The sequence below is a fragment of the Pogoniulus pusillus genome, chromosome 2, assembly GCF_015220805.1.
Source record: "Pogoniulus pusillus isolate bPogPus1 chromosome 2, bPogPus1.pri, whole genome shotgun sequence".
Taxonomy (NCBI): Eukaryota; Metazoa; Chordata; class Aves; order Piciformes; family Lybiidae; genus Pogoniulus; species Pogoniulus pusillus.
Genome location: NC_087265.1, coordinates 12,606,889 through 12,621,991, shown reverse-complemented (window position 1 = coordinate 12,621,991; position 15,103 = coordinate 12,606,889). Strand labels below are relative to the sequence as shown.

Below are 15,103 nucleotides of genomic sequence, written 5' to 3'. Positions count from 1 at the left end.
AAGCAAATTTCCCTGGTTTGTATGGGAAATGGATAAAAGAATTCATTAGACAAATGCAATCAAGCCTCCTACTTGGTTTTGTATCTACATTTCTCCGGCTGGGGAAATTCTTTCCTGTTCTTCTTCAAGATGACTGCAATCGAAGGGCATTTATCACATTTGTCCCCTCTCAATCACCTACAAGGCATTGGTAAAACGTGCATGGTATGTCAAACACTGACCCAGTGGCATTCCCCAAATGCTCTGCCAAAACTGCTCCAACAAGGTTTTGTCACGGCAGACTTCTGCCATCTTACCAAAAGGCAAACATGGAGAGACATTCAAAGGAACGTTTTCTAAGCTAAATTACCTGTGCAGAAGCAGGTTTTGGAGTGCTATTAGCACTGTTTCAAACCCCGAGGTTCAGTGAAAATACCTTTCTCTCTCTGCTGGTGCTGACAGTTCATAGTACAATGTTTCCTCCCTCGTGGGGCAGGTGGCAGCTCCACTGCTAGCAGCCAGGTGAGGAAGGGTACCTGGACAGGAGAGAGGTGTTTGCCTTTGCTCTGGCCTCTCCTACAGAGTTTGCCTTGCCTGCTGATGCAGGTCACCCAGCAGTGGAAGAGTTGAAATTCTTTAAAGACAGGGAGGGGTTTATGGAAATCAGATATAAAAGGAATTAATTTTGAAGATATGTTTTTGGAAATGCAACGTTTTGAGTTGATTTTTGTCCTTTAGAACTCAGCCAAAGCAAGTGGAAGGAAGAGTAGAAGTGAAGTCAGTCTCATGACCAAGGAAGAAGTGAAAGTCATCCATGCATATTGGTGTGACTTACCCGAGCAAAGCAGAGTCTCAAACCTTCTTGAGGGTTCACTGTTCCAGCACAGCTAGCAAGGCAGATACTTCCAAAAACATACAATCATTAGCCTATTTTTCTCTCTGGCCTACAAATAAGGCCAAGAAGAGCGAAGCAATTTTTACATTCTCAGTTTGAGAATGAAATCTTTATCAGCTGAGCCAAAGCAGCTGTTTGTTTTAAATGCAAGTGTCTTCTTCCATCTCAAACGAAGAAACACTGATTCAGAGATACAATAACTTATAATTAATTATATCTGGTGCAATTACTGCCTCTCCCACAAGCCAGTGCAAAAGCTCAGCTCTGCAGTGCATAGGTAAGACCAGCAGACGGTTGGGTGGATCCCAGGCTGCATGTGATACCCATTTGTACACGAGTCCTTGTGAAACAGGGATGAACCACAAGGCCTGTAATAAAATGATTCTGGCTTTTGTATATATGCAAAAAAAAAAAAAAAAAAAAGAGTTCTATCATAAGTTATGGTTCTACATGGCCATTTTGGTTTAATTTGACTTTCCTGAAACATTCAAAACTAGGAAGTGCTTCCAGAGTCTATATTACATGTTTGTTTCTGGCATCAAGCACTAGCCTGGCCTGTATGAAAGGCTGAGGTTCCATAAAGCCCTCTACATCAGCTGGCCTTTGGAGTCTTTGGCTCATGGGGAAAAGCAAGTCTGCTTGGAGAGATGCCAGAGCATTACAGTGCTGTGATCTGGATGCAGAATCCTGCTAAGAAACACCACCATAGTGGGACTGGTTCTTATCTCACCTGTCTTCTGCACAGGCAATGCAAAACCACACTTTGCTGCTGGAGACTCCTCTTGAATAACTGTGCTGAAGAATACTAGAGAAAAGAGTTACTCAGCTCTGGGAATGCTGACATGTTTATAAGCAGAGGGAGAGGAACAGGAAAGTAAACACAGTGAGCAATGCAAAAAGCAGATGAACCGGTGCAAGGCAAGCAGACTCCAGACTCAGTGGCTTAAAACTACTGATGCAGGCTCCATATTCAGAGTTCACTTATTTCGTCTGTGTTCTCAGTAACCAACGTAAAGCAGGCATTTGTTATCAGTAAATAGAACTTCAGTACCATCTTTTAGACAAGTCATGGCTATCATTGTTCTGGGACACTGGTGACAGCCTCTGGCTACTCAGTTCAAGTGCCCTGAGACGTTCTGCAAGCCAGTGCAGGCAGCAGCTGCAGCAGCCTGAACATCAGTTATCTAAGACCTAAGGCTCGATTTAAGAGGAAATGATTGGTTTTCTCTCCCAACACAGCAACAAGGAAGTTTCAAGAAAGATCATCTGAAGCAAAAAAGCCCTGTTGCTGTGCAATGCATAATTACATTGTGCAATATCTTACTGGGCATTGGGTGAGCTGAGATGGGACTTTTCCAGTGTGAAGGTGAGAGGCCCCAGAAATCCAGTCAACAGCCTTTCCAGGACACCCCCCCCGGGCAGACCTCTCTTTATTAGGCAAGTTAATGTGGACGGTTTAAAAGAAGAGCCATTACCTGTTTACCATAGGCCCCAGCAGAAGAAAGGAGAAGAAAGGAGAAAGGAGTACAGTTGTTCTTCTGTGATCACCTTTCCTCTGACTCACAAAAGCAAGCAAAGCTCAACCCCCAAATCAGGTGTCCCTCCAAACACAGATGATTAAGGTACTTAAAATCTAAATACCTGTGGCAATCCATGACATCTTCCTAGCCAGCAGGTCCTGGGTTTTAAAAAATCATTGATCCATTTCCTTATTCTTATATCCCACAGCAATGCTTTGTTCACCGATTTGCAGTTAAAGTTACTAACTGTGCAAGTCTAAACAGTTCATTAACAAGAGATTATGTCCAATACCCTGCTGTAAGAGACATTAAACTATCCCAGACAGGCCCATGACCTCTCCCATCATGAAGCAAACACTGGGTGCTAATTAATCTACTGGAGATTACATCAATTCAGTGGTGAAGCTGGAAATTTGTTTTTCTGATATTTAACTAAACCATTGTTATATACAGGGAGCTTGGAAAAAAAGGTATAAATACATTTGTACTCAGATACCACTTCTGCAGTTCAAATAAGCAGAGCTGGGGAAAGGGCAAGGATGCTTCAAACATAGGATGCAGTGTGGGAAAAGGGAGGTGAAGGACACAGGAAAGAGCTCTTTAGCTGGTAAACAGAGCACATGCAACAGCAGGAAATCATTAAGAGCCTACAAGGTTATCTCTAATTCCCACGAAGCAGCACAGCTGACTGCTCCTCTTGTTTTGCAAGACAAGAAAGCAGTGATGGCTGTTTGGGCTGGTGTGGACAAGCTGGAGGGGAAAGGAGGGGAGTGTGCAGTGGCCCCAGCTTCCTTGCTCAGAGCTCAGCAAAGCACCAAGCAGCTGTTTCTTCATCAGTCTAGATGGGTAAACACACAGAATGGTGCCTGGAAGATTATGTAAGCACTACTCATCCCCTTAAATCTGCACCCCAATATCTAAGTGATAAAAGAATTAGAGTTGTCTTATTTGAAAGGAATTTATTTAAGAAACTTCAGGAATATTGCTTGTCACTTTCCAGGGGCTTCAGAAAACAGTTATCAATTGCTGGCAGGCTGCTGTATATAAGGCAGCCTACAAGACAACCAACCCTGTTTTGTAATACCGAGCCATCAAAAACACATCTTCTCCCAGAATCAGTAAGTCAGTAAGTAAGACACAAAGCCAGATGGGGAAATAAAAGTTACTGTGTATTCCTTAGAGGATTCCTCACCTCCCCTAACAAAAGGCTTCTTCTTCAGCTAGTACAGGGCATCCTAAAAACCACTCACAATTGCACCGAGTCTTGTGTGAACTCAATGGTCAATTGTCCACTGCCTCACTCTAACCCGAGTGGGAGGCACCAGCTTAGGACTCAGTCTGGCAATGCTGCCTTCCCCCAGGGAAGTGACTGGGGCACAGCCTCCCACTAGCACTAAGGGGAGTACATGCAGAATTGATTTCTCATTTTGGATGTCACCAAGAAGGCACTCACTACATCCATGCTTCTAGAGCTGTAGACACCTTTAATCTCATGTAGGGCAACAGTCTTGCCTGGCATGGACACCTCTGGGCACCGCAACTGATTTATTGGTTAGTCAAGGCACTTTACCACCTCATGATACCAAAGTCCAAGTTTCAGATGGGACTCCACAGTCTCTTTCTGTGCTAAGTGGCTCTGCTAAAGGCAACAGCACTGTTCATGCAAGCATCTGCAAGTTCAGCCCACCAGCATGTCTTCCAACAGTGGAATTCAGCAAATCAAAAGCACCCTCACGAAGACACACAATCACAGTGCAGTTTTCCAGAGGCAGGTTAAGGGCACAAGTCCTTGTTCTTGAGTGTGAACCAAGAAACTTGAAACCCTGACAGAGCCCCCAAAATTCCCAGAGTTTCAGGAGTTGGCTGCATAGCACAGGTCTGGCCATCATCTTGCCAGAAGGAGGGGCTGATTCATGTGTGAAAGCACAACTGGCACTGTCCGAGAGCAAGCCTTGTCTGAAACTGTATTGCAAAACAGGCTTATTAGTCTTGTCTTTAAAAGTTATGGAAATCTGAGGACGAATAGACTGTTTTCATGAAGGTGAGTCTGTCCATAGGAGCACATTCAGCAGGCCTGCAGGGATGCTCAGACAGTACTTAAGTCTTCGTTTTCAGAGACAAAGCTGTTTACTCATAGCTTGCCTGCACAGCCTTCTCAGCCTCTGTGCTACGATGCCTTTGTTCCAGGTGAAACATTGCATCATCAGAACTTTGTATTGTTGCTGCAGGGGAAAGCAAAACCTTGCTCAACAGCTATCAGACAAGCTACAGAGATGAAACAGGTAGAAACATTCGTCCTACAAGCGCGCAGGCAGCTTTACCAGCAGATAGAAAACAATAAACCAGACACTCCAGAATGTTCAGAAGACAACTCAGTGCTGTAAGGTGGACAGGGACAACACATGTAGGGCAATGAGCCTCTGAGGTATCCTGCCGAGTCTTCTCTCGTTTTACATCACATATCATGGGGAATTTCGAGGCTGCAGTAACTTTAGAGATTGTGACTCAGGCGCTGGCAGAAGGACAAGGAGCTTTAATATAATTTTAGTCAAGTTTCTTTGTATTTCCATCAGCGATGGCAGATTAGAACTGCCCTCATCAACCCACCCCCACCTTAGGCAATCATGGGTGGCTCTTCCTCCCAGGTCCACCGTTAATCAGGGGAAGAAAAGGACCTGGTCTGTTTGGGAGAATTTAGAGCTTTCTCCTCCAGAACAAATGCTACAGGAGACTCTCAGCTACAGGATGAGCAGATTTCCCATTGTCCTGCAGGAAATTCAGACAGCTGAAACTCACTCTGAAGGAGCAGAGAGGCTGTCAGCACCGTCTGCCCAGCCACAATGTACACCTAAAGCCCCTGTAGAGCTTGTTCCTCTTGCCTCAAAGGGACAGAAAAGAAACCAGAAGAGAAATGCCCAAATACTGTGAACTTTGCAAGGACTGTGAGGAAGTCAGGCTAGGCTGTGTCTTACGCAGGTGGCAGAGGAGCAGTGCCAGTGAGGAGAGGCTGTGAGCTCGGGAATAAGCTCTCCTGTCTGAGGAAGGAGTTACAACTCTTTCCTATATACCTGCATCAACCAGCACCTTCTGCTGGCCCCAAGACAGCTACTTCTCCCTGCACCTTTGCCAGAAGTGTCCCAGAATAAACTGAGTAAAGGACAGATACAGGGAGTGTGCCAGCAAGAAACAAAATTAGTAACTATACTGAGAACTGTATGCCTTCACTTTTGAAAGAGCAGTGAAGGTGTGAGATCCAATGAAGATTTTCAATACTTCACACCACTGAGTGTGGCCAGCCACAAATCATCTGTCCTTGAGACAGAGCAAAGCCATAAAACACACCAATGATGTGTCATACTCTTTGCAGGCTCTAGACTGAGTATGGAAGAAAGCATAGCAACACCAAACCCATAGTAGTACAGGCTTTCTGCAAGCCACAGGACAGCCCACGATGTAGATCAGTCTGTCACCCCTGTGCAGGTCCAGCGGGACACCTTCTTCTTTAATCCACTCCTTTAGGAAAACACATTGCAGTAGTAGCCAGTCCAATCTCTGCTCTGCCCATGTTGTGCAGCTCTCCATACTGCCCAGTGGGTGGGTATGCCTTCTGCAGGCACCAAGACTGACTCATGCCTCTGCTCCTTGCACACAATTTAAGACTCGATGTCCTTTTCAAACTTCATTAGGCTCCCTTTTTTTCCACTCTAATTGGCAAAGCTGTTTACATAAAGACAGAGGTACACCCTTTGTGCCTAGATTTTGCCCACCCTGTTCCTGGGGTGTGTGAGGCTGTTGATGTGAAGTCCACTGATTCCATTAAGGAAGAAGAGAAAGGCAGCAATGAATTCACACCAGTAGGTCAGTGTGAAGCCGGTGAAGGTGAGGTGATCCTTCACGAGGATGGAGAAGCTCAGAACCCCAGTGGCTGACAGTAAAAACGAGCCAAGGATGAGAATTGAGCCCATTGACCACTTCCGCCTTGCATTGGCATCCTCACAGACTTGAGACACCATCAGCAGCTCCAGGCCAAATATGGCTACCACAACAGCAAAGGCCACCATGCTTCTTATTGGGATCACCCCCACGCTCAGCCCCTCCACCTTGGCGAGGCTGAGGTCAGTGACACACTTCAGGACGCTGCCATTGTTCGCGGTGCAGAAGTGCCACAGTCCAAAGAGCTGACCCCTCGCAAAGAGCCAGCGGCCATCGCAGATGGAGATGGACGACAAGACCACTGCTATTGCCACGCACAAGATGATCAGGCTCCTGATGAGCGTCTCAAAGAAGGACTTTTGTGGTCTCCGGTGGGCCAGCAGCCTCTGTGCCTTACAGGATAGTGGGGGAAAGAAAACACTTGAGTTAACGGCACTACTTAAGAGTGAAATGTAGCCAGAGGAACAAAGATGTGGTACTTCAGCGTTTGAAGTGATTTGACTCTGCACATCAAACCCCTCTCGCAGGCTACGGCACCAGTTACAAGCCATAGCCAAAAGAAAGGAAGGGTGGGTGAAGCTATCCCGGTTCCCTGGCTGCACAAACAATGCTCCCACGTCAAGGCTTGGGTTCGGGAATCACAAAAGCTCCAGGCTAGGAAAGATCCCTGCCCCAAAGCTCCCGCAGCACAGCCTCCTGCTTTGGCAGGGCTGGAGGAAACCACCGGCCCCTGGGAGGATGGAGGCCGACGGCTGGGCCGGGGGAGGAGGGAAGCGGGGCGGAGGGGTACCCAGTTGCTAGCACTGCCCTTCTTTTCCCACAGCTTTCCTAGATTGCAGCCAGCCAGCCTTCCCTGCTCTTGCCGGCAGTAGCAGCGGTGCGCACTCAGCTCCTCAACCTCACGGCTCAGCTTACCCGCGGCTGCAGGTCTCCGACTGCAGCCCCCGCTGACCCGTGTGGGCAACGCACGCTCCCCGACTCCTCGAAAGTCGCGGAAGGAGACCAAAATTTCGTTAATGGGCAAGTCAAGCAGCCCACATCTTGCTCCAGCCTTGCGCGGCGGTACTAAGGAGCTAGGTGCGGCGGGAAAAGCGGGTGCAGCTCCGCAGCGGGAACCGGTGTGCCACGGACCGCGGGAGGTGCCGCCCGCCAGGGGAAGGGGGGGGGAATCCCTCTGGTTGCACCCCATAGCTGTGGGGAGGGTCGGGGCCACTTCGGTCGCACAGAGACAAGCCGAAGCGACAACCGCATGGGGTAGCGATGCGCGGTCCGGGCAACCGGAGCCTTCCCAATATCCCCGTCTCGGCCGGGCGACGACGTACCTGCGCCCCGATGGCTGTCATGATGCCGGCCGTGCCAAAAGACGAAGGCAGCCTCTGGCCGCGGCTTTTATGTCCCCGGAGGGCGGCGGGCAGCCCTCCAACCCGCCACGCCTGCGGGGCCGGGGCGCCCTTCGGGCCCCCCCGCGGCTGAGTCAGCAGCTCAGCCCTGGCGGGCGGAGTCGGGCAAGGCTGCTGCGCTCCCCGACGTGGCCTGGTGCAGAGGGGGAAGGCAGCTCAGCCCTGACCCAGGGCACAGGCTTGCCCACGCCCGGCCTAGAGTATGGTCGCTCTGGGAGATGGAGTCCCGGGCGGCAGCGGCTCCTCTTGCCGTGCTGCAGCCTTATCCCCCCTTCGTGTGCCACCGGCTGCTGAGGAGCTCCAGCCTTGTTTCTCGAGGCTGTCTGTATAAGCCCGATGACAGGCTTTCGTGGGACATGGAACAAGCCCGAGAGCCGTTTGGGGGGCGGGTATTGCAGAAGTGTGTTGCAGATACCCCTTGCACCGCTCCGAAGGAGTTCCCGTGGGTGCAGGGCTGTGCACAGCCAGACTCTGCGCTTCAAAACGCAGTGACACCGCTCCAGAACAGTTTCTGGGGTCGCAGAGCTGTGCACAGTCACACCCAGACTCAGAACATAGTGAAACCATCTCGGAACCATTCCCGGGGATGCAGAACTATGCACAGTTTCCAGTCACAGAACACTGTACCACCCTGTCCTGCCCGTCCCCTGTCACTGCCCGGCGGTGTCTGCTCCCAGTGTTTGTGTTTCCAAAGCCACTCGGACACCGGTTCTCCTCCCTGCTCGCTGTGATTGTGGCCTCTCACCTTGGGCTGTGTGCATGCTCTCTTATCTGTTACCAGAGTACTTAGCCTTATATCTCTATCTATATTGTCAGCAAAACCTCCTCTGCTCATAAAGCTTTATGTCCTTGATCTTTTTTTCTCACTCATGTTTTGCCATCCTCTAATAAATTACTGATTGCTTGCTGCCTTTTTCTGTGTTGTTGTTGGGTCAGAAACAACCTGGATAGAAGAGAGCCCAAGAAAATTGGGTTTTGCTGTGTCGTCAGGTCAGAAACTCGTGTGTTACTGCCAAATTCTGGTTTCGATTCCAGTGAAGAGGTCTGCAGTGACTCCACAGGCTCCCATGGATAGACTTGTTCTGAGCCCACGATGAGCCCAGATCTCTCACAATGATGGAGTTAGGATTCAACCACTCCCTTTCTACTCAAAAGGAGTTGGAAGGGCCTCCTTCTCCACCACGGGGTGGTAGAAGTTATTGTAACTTCATCCTTTCACCAGCTTCCATTTCTGAACAAAACAAGTTGTCTGTACAGATTGTCTTGTTGTTTTAATCTCTACACAATCTCATGAGGGATTTCTGTGTTTCCTTTTAAAAGACAAATATATATATATATATATATATATATATATATATATATCTGCTGTGATTTGGCTGCAGGCATTTTGTTACTAGTGAGCATTCTGAACAGTATATTCAGGTTTTGCACTTCACATTTTAGTGATAAGTTCCCAGAATTAACCAGGTTGGAAAAGACCTCTAGGATCATTGAGTCCAACCTACCCTTGTAATCAACTAAAATATGACCTTTTTCATTCTCTCTTCCTGCAAACTTTTGTTTAATTGTTTCTCTTCAAAGTTGTATACAATATTAGATTATATTTCTATCAAACACTCAGTTGGGATTTTCCACTTTAGCAACACAAGGAAAGATTTTGCAAGGTCTGCTGTTCAATCTTCTGTGAGTTTCTGATCTGCAACTTTTGTTTTTGCTTTGTTTTCTATGCATGTTATCCAAGCTAGCAGACTTAATTCTTGCCCTTACTTTCATTTTAGGTTCATCAGCTGATATGAACTTTACAAACACCCTCGACTCTTTATTCCACGGGTTAAGCATCATTCCCATATTGCAGCATTCAGACTTGACCATACCCTTCCACTTCGAAGTTCTGAATTTAACAATATTTATGCATTTTCATCTCAAAAAGCACAAGCAGGTTTTGTCTCATTTACAGCATGAACTAAACAAATACTGCTTGCACAAACCATGCCAAGCAGCTGCAGGTTTGGGCCAGACAAAATAAACTGACTCTTACCTGCCAAAAACCTCACATGACTTACACTTTCTTTAACATAGGCTCAATCCTGTAAAGCATTAGGCAGTTTGGCCCCTAATTAGCAAAATTGTTAACCATAGATTGGCCTTTAAAACATGTGAGTCATTATAATGACTTTAGGCATTTAAAACAATAATTTTTAGTAGTATCCATCTGAATAATATATATATATGTATTTTTTCCCCCTGTAAAAGCCTGTAGTAAGTCTCACATGAGTAAACATGCACTGAAAGCTTTGTAGAACGAGGAACTTAAAGGGGTTGCTTTTAAAAGCAAAACTGATTCCTGTCATACTTATGTTGGAAAAATGGTTACAAGGGTGACATTTGGGTCCTTCAGTAGAGATATAGTTATCTACCAAGTTAGTTCATGGAGGAAAAGGACAGTTTGGTGATGGCTCCTTTGCTGCAAATACAAGAGTTCTTCAATACTTTGTATTTGGTTTTCCCAAATATAAGCCAGAATGAAACTTGACCTGTAACTAATAAGAACATTGAATAGGTGCTTTAGGATTCACTCCTTACTAAACTCACCTAGAGAAGAGTGATTGTAACAGCTATGCAAATAGAATGGTTACTAACAGTTTATGAGCACTTTGTTTCTGTTGTTGCTTGGCTGGAGATATCTTATGGTAAAGATGTCTGCATTCGTGAAGCCTACTAAAACTGTGCATCTTTTCCAAATGGCTAAACCAGTTAATTTTCATTGTCTCGTAACAAAACAAGCAAAAAATATCCTTCATCTTCTAAAGATATAACACCCCCACCCCCAACAGAATCACTTGAAGAGAATAGTGGAAAAATACTTTGAGGTTATTTTGAAAAATCACATGTGAAAACAATGTTTTACAATAAAAAGAGTCCAGTCCTTTAACAAGAAAAATAAGACTTTTTTTTTTCCCCCTGAAAAATCCATTACCTACATGGTAACACAATAAATGACCTTTAAAGAACTTCAGATGTATTTTCTGTTCAGCTGTGTTAATGTAAGTTTCTTGGGATGTTGCCAGTTTCATTATTTTGTTTAGAAAGTCTCTTTTCTCTATTGTTTAAGAGAGTATTTCACATCCTATCCCTGGAGAGAAAGTTTTCAGGGAAATGTGTTCATAAATAATGGAAATTACCAGAGAGTGCTGTAAAATGTGGAAAGAGTTTCATCTGGTTCACTTAAAACCACAGAAAGTTTAACACTGAGGAATCTGTTCCAGCCTTTCTCCTACAGAAATCCAGAAAAGGTTCAGGATTAGAGTCTGAGGGTCACCAGGGAGCCAAGGAACAGTTACCTGAAGTATTTCACTTTGAGACAAAGCGTAACACAAGTGACTGAGTCACAACCAGTCCAGGCTCATTTAATCAGTTTGGTTACTTCAGTAAGTTCATTTGCCTGATGAATAAAATTGTTTCTGATCATGTCCTTAATTCTTGGCGTAGGAAATGATCTGGTATTTAAACCATCATTTTTGTCAGATCCTTATTTCAAGGTGTCTTACCAGACAGAAGACCTGATTTTGGAGACAAACAAGATCTTTACTATACTACAGACTTAATGCTTTGGGCATGTCCCAAAGTCTCAAAGTGCCAGACCTTGAGAAATAGGTGTATATGTACTGAGTCTAACAAGCAAAATCCAGTAGCCACTGGTGAATATGGGAATAAAAGTTTAAAGACCACTGCAACCAAGCTTTCAGTGAATGTTCAATTCTAGAGTAACACAACAAAGCTATGTTTAACTTTCACAGATATGCTGGTTCTAGAGGAATTACAAACTCTTTCTTTAGATGATGAGATTCATACTTAGAATAAAGTTATTTACATTCTAAATGAGCAGATGAAGACTGAGCAGCTGAAGATTGGCTAGTTTATACACCCAGTTTTGGAGGTACTAAAACTCAGTAAATTAAATCAGATTTTACCTTTTGTTTGTTCTATCAATTTTTACACTTCTGAGCTTATTACTGTGACTCTCAAATGTCTTGTTTCTGTAATACCGATGTAACACCGACCTATCTTACCTCTAAGCAGCTTTGACAGCTTGGAAGACTGCATAACCCTGTTTGGGTGACACCTGTTGTATTCAGAAACCTATTCAAGACAAAACCATATTTTCTTGTTTGTTTGCCCAAACTTACAATCAATCCCACAGGACTGCTCAGCTGTCCAGTCACCCCAGAGGGGTACTGCCCAACATTGTTTTCTCTGAGCATTAAGGGGGCAGAGCAAACATTTTAAACAGTGGTAAATACAGTTGTTATTTATTTTTAGCAGTATCATCAGGGTCAAATAAGTTCAAAGGTTAAAATACTTGCATTGTGAAACCAGATCACTCCAACTGAGGGCTGAAGAATTTTGACAAACTGTGGCACACTGCAGCTAGCCTTGGAGTGTTTGTTAGTCGAACAGCAAACTCAACTTCACAGGGTTGAAAAATCTGTTCTGGGCCTTAAACAGCACACAAGTACTGATTTGTTAGAGCTCTGCTAGGAGTGCAGCACCTTCACATATGTTTGGCAAGTGCAAGGAAAATCTGCAGGAAAAATAGCAAGGAAAACAACATTCCCTTTACAGCTTATCTCTAGTTCTACTGAGTGCCATTCAACTTGTTTCTCTGTGCAAGAACTAATAGTAGAAGCACAAGAGAAGGAACACTGTCTTATCAAACACAAGTTAACATTTATTACTGCCACATCCAAAGTCCAGATTCTGTCCTGCACACTCTGCAAACTCAGCAAACCAGACCTGAGTGTATGTGTGTCAGCTGGCCTCTGACCTCTGCCGCGTTGGGCTTGTCTCAGCACACGTCTCTTCCCCTCTGCAAGCACACCAAGGATCAGGATGTTGCTGGCCTTTCTTTGATCTAATACAGAGGAAATAGCAGCAACTCCCTGTACGCGTGTCAGAGTTGCCTGTTTTGCAGCGCTGCCTAGCCATCAAAAGCATCTGCTCCTCCATCAAGACTACCTTACTTTGGGCAGAGCAATAGTTCTAGAGCTGTATTTTGGTTTGAGACTTGCTCCTTGTTTGAAATCTCAAGAGTGTATAGCTTAACGATAGTCTAGTTTTACTACCTTAATAATGTAGTAAAAGCAATTACCTCTACCTACAAATCTGTCCGTAGATGTTCTCAAACCACCACTGCCCTAGCATCACTACTTTCAAAGCATTATTTATGCAACCCAGGAGTCCCATACTCTGTACCAGCAAGCACTACGTGGACAGTAAGACAGCAATATTTTCAGACAGCTCAACACTGCATACATTTACAGACACATCCTGCTGCTGCACAACTAACCCAGCTCAGTCTTTTCTAACACTCTCCCTGTAGTGTCAGCACCCACAGTGCCAACTTAGTTTGCTGCCTCTCATTACCAGTGTGCACAGACATCAGCACCTTTGTTTCTGCCTTAGTGTCTTTTGTGCACCCTCTTACTGTCTAGCTCTTACTTTCATAGCTTGAATTTCGTTTGTCTCTCCTGAGGCCAGATTCACTGCCAAAGGGCATGCTAAATAGTGAGACCACAGATGTTACTTTCCTAGGGAAGGTGAAAATGCAGATGGGAAGGTGCTACCACAGTAAAAATAAAGTACCTAAATAAAGGCACCCGCGGTGGAGTTCTCTCAGCCACTTGTACTGAGTGGCAAATGGAGTCATCGTCCCTGGGGCAGTTCAAGGCAAGGTTGGATGTGGCACTTGGTGCCATGGTCTAGCCTTGGGCACTGTGGTAAAGGGTTGGACTTGATGATCTGTGAGGTCTCTTCCAACCTTGGTGATACTGTGATACTGTGAAATAGCATCATTTGTAATCATGAGGCAAAGTATGAAAGCCTGGCCAAGATCCATCACTCTCTAGGATAAGCCCTGTGTACACAGCTATGTTTTCCTAATGCCAGATAGGTATGAGAAAGCAGAACTGAACTCTAACAATTAGTTAAGTCTCACAGGGGAAATACAACCAGATGAGTATTATGACACAGAATTGGCTACTAGCAGCCCACTCTCTTTAGATGGAATCCAATTCTACTGTTTCGACAGAAAGTATGTTAGTGCAACACAGCATGCTCACAGTGCATGCAGTAAATGAACATTTGCCAGTATGAGCTACATACTGCTGTGGCTTGGTGGAATCCTCCAAGACTAACTGGCTTCAAGAAGATATTTGTGAAGATGGAGCTGGCTGTAGAATTGAGGGCGGAGAAAGGGCTAAAAACACCTCTTGCTCTGAACACCTGTTCTTACCCTCTCCTGTGAACTGAAGGTAATTAACATGATCTTAAATAAGTAACTGAGGATGCAAGACATAAACAAATCTAGTGCTTTTATTACTCACCCAGAACAAGAGTAAACCTTTCTCCTTATGGAAAATGAAACAAACTCTTCATTGTCCTAAACACATTTTAAAGCACAAACAAGTAGCTCCAGTAGCATTTGCCATTAAAAGCAGCGAAGGAGTAAGTTATAATTTTTGAAAGCATGTGAAATAAAGTTATGTCCAACACTTACCAGTGGCATAAGGAGATACAAGTTAGATATTATATGCTGTGTAACTTAGCTAGACAAATATGCAAAGATAGATTTAATCCCTATATATTTCTATAAATCAATTGCTTATTTGAGTGTCATTTGAAGTCTTCACCTGTTCATATGCTAACCAGCACAGCGAGAATGAGAATGCTTTATCCCTATTTAAGGTTGGGCTTTCTCATATGCTTTGTGCTGGAATAGTTTAATGGCACATTTAAAAAGCAGCATCTCTATTTTCAGCATCAGCAACTCCAGCAGACTATGTTAAGCAGACCAAAACCGGGTAAAAGCCTGCTAGAGATGGTCAGAACTGTGGGGTTTGTAGTAAGAGTTTTGCTGATGATCACAAGTCCTGTCTGCACAGCCTTACCAGTGTGAAGCCTATCAGACTATATCTGATTTACTTCTCACTACAGCCTCTGTACGTGACAACACCAGTACTTGGTACTTACAACAGCAGAGCAAAGGGCATCAAGAGCTCTGTGGAACCTTTTCTTCCACAGGGATGGGTTTGTGTTCATTTGCTGAGTGATTTCTCTCCAGAAGCCTAACGTTGTTGAGAAATAGCATTTTCAAAAAGTGTTCTATGAAAGATTTGGCAATTAAGTCTCTGAAAGCAAATATCGAGCACTGTGTTCTCAGTATACACAGCGTTATACCTGGCCTCTTCACCACAACCTTTGTGGTGACCTAGCATTTTGGGTTGCCATTCATCTATTCGAGAAAGGAGGGAAAGCAGTGGAGTCTGGACACACACCGAAACAGAGTACCTAGCCCCCTCTAGTGGCACAACGACCGG

At 45.1% G+C, this 15,103-nt stretch overlaps 1 protein-coding gene across 1 annotated transcript; it reads right to left on the bottom strand.

Annotated features, from left to right (window-relative positions):
• Window positions 1–3,333: 3,333 nt before the first annotated feature.
• On the bottom strand, window positions 3,334–7,676 carry TMEM37 (transmembrane protein 37). Its single transcript, XM_064156461.1, has 2 exons — window positions 7,650–7,676; window positions 3,334–6,719 (listed from the first exon to the last, which is right to left on the bottom strand). Exons 1-2 carry the CDS (start codon window positions 7,668–7,670, stop codon window positions 6,147–6,149), a joined length of 594 nt encoding a protein of 197 aa, XP_064012531.1. The 5' UTR covers window positions 7,671–7,676; the 3' UTR covers window positions 3,334–6,146.
• Window positions 7,677–15,103: the final 7,427 nt, after the last annotated feature.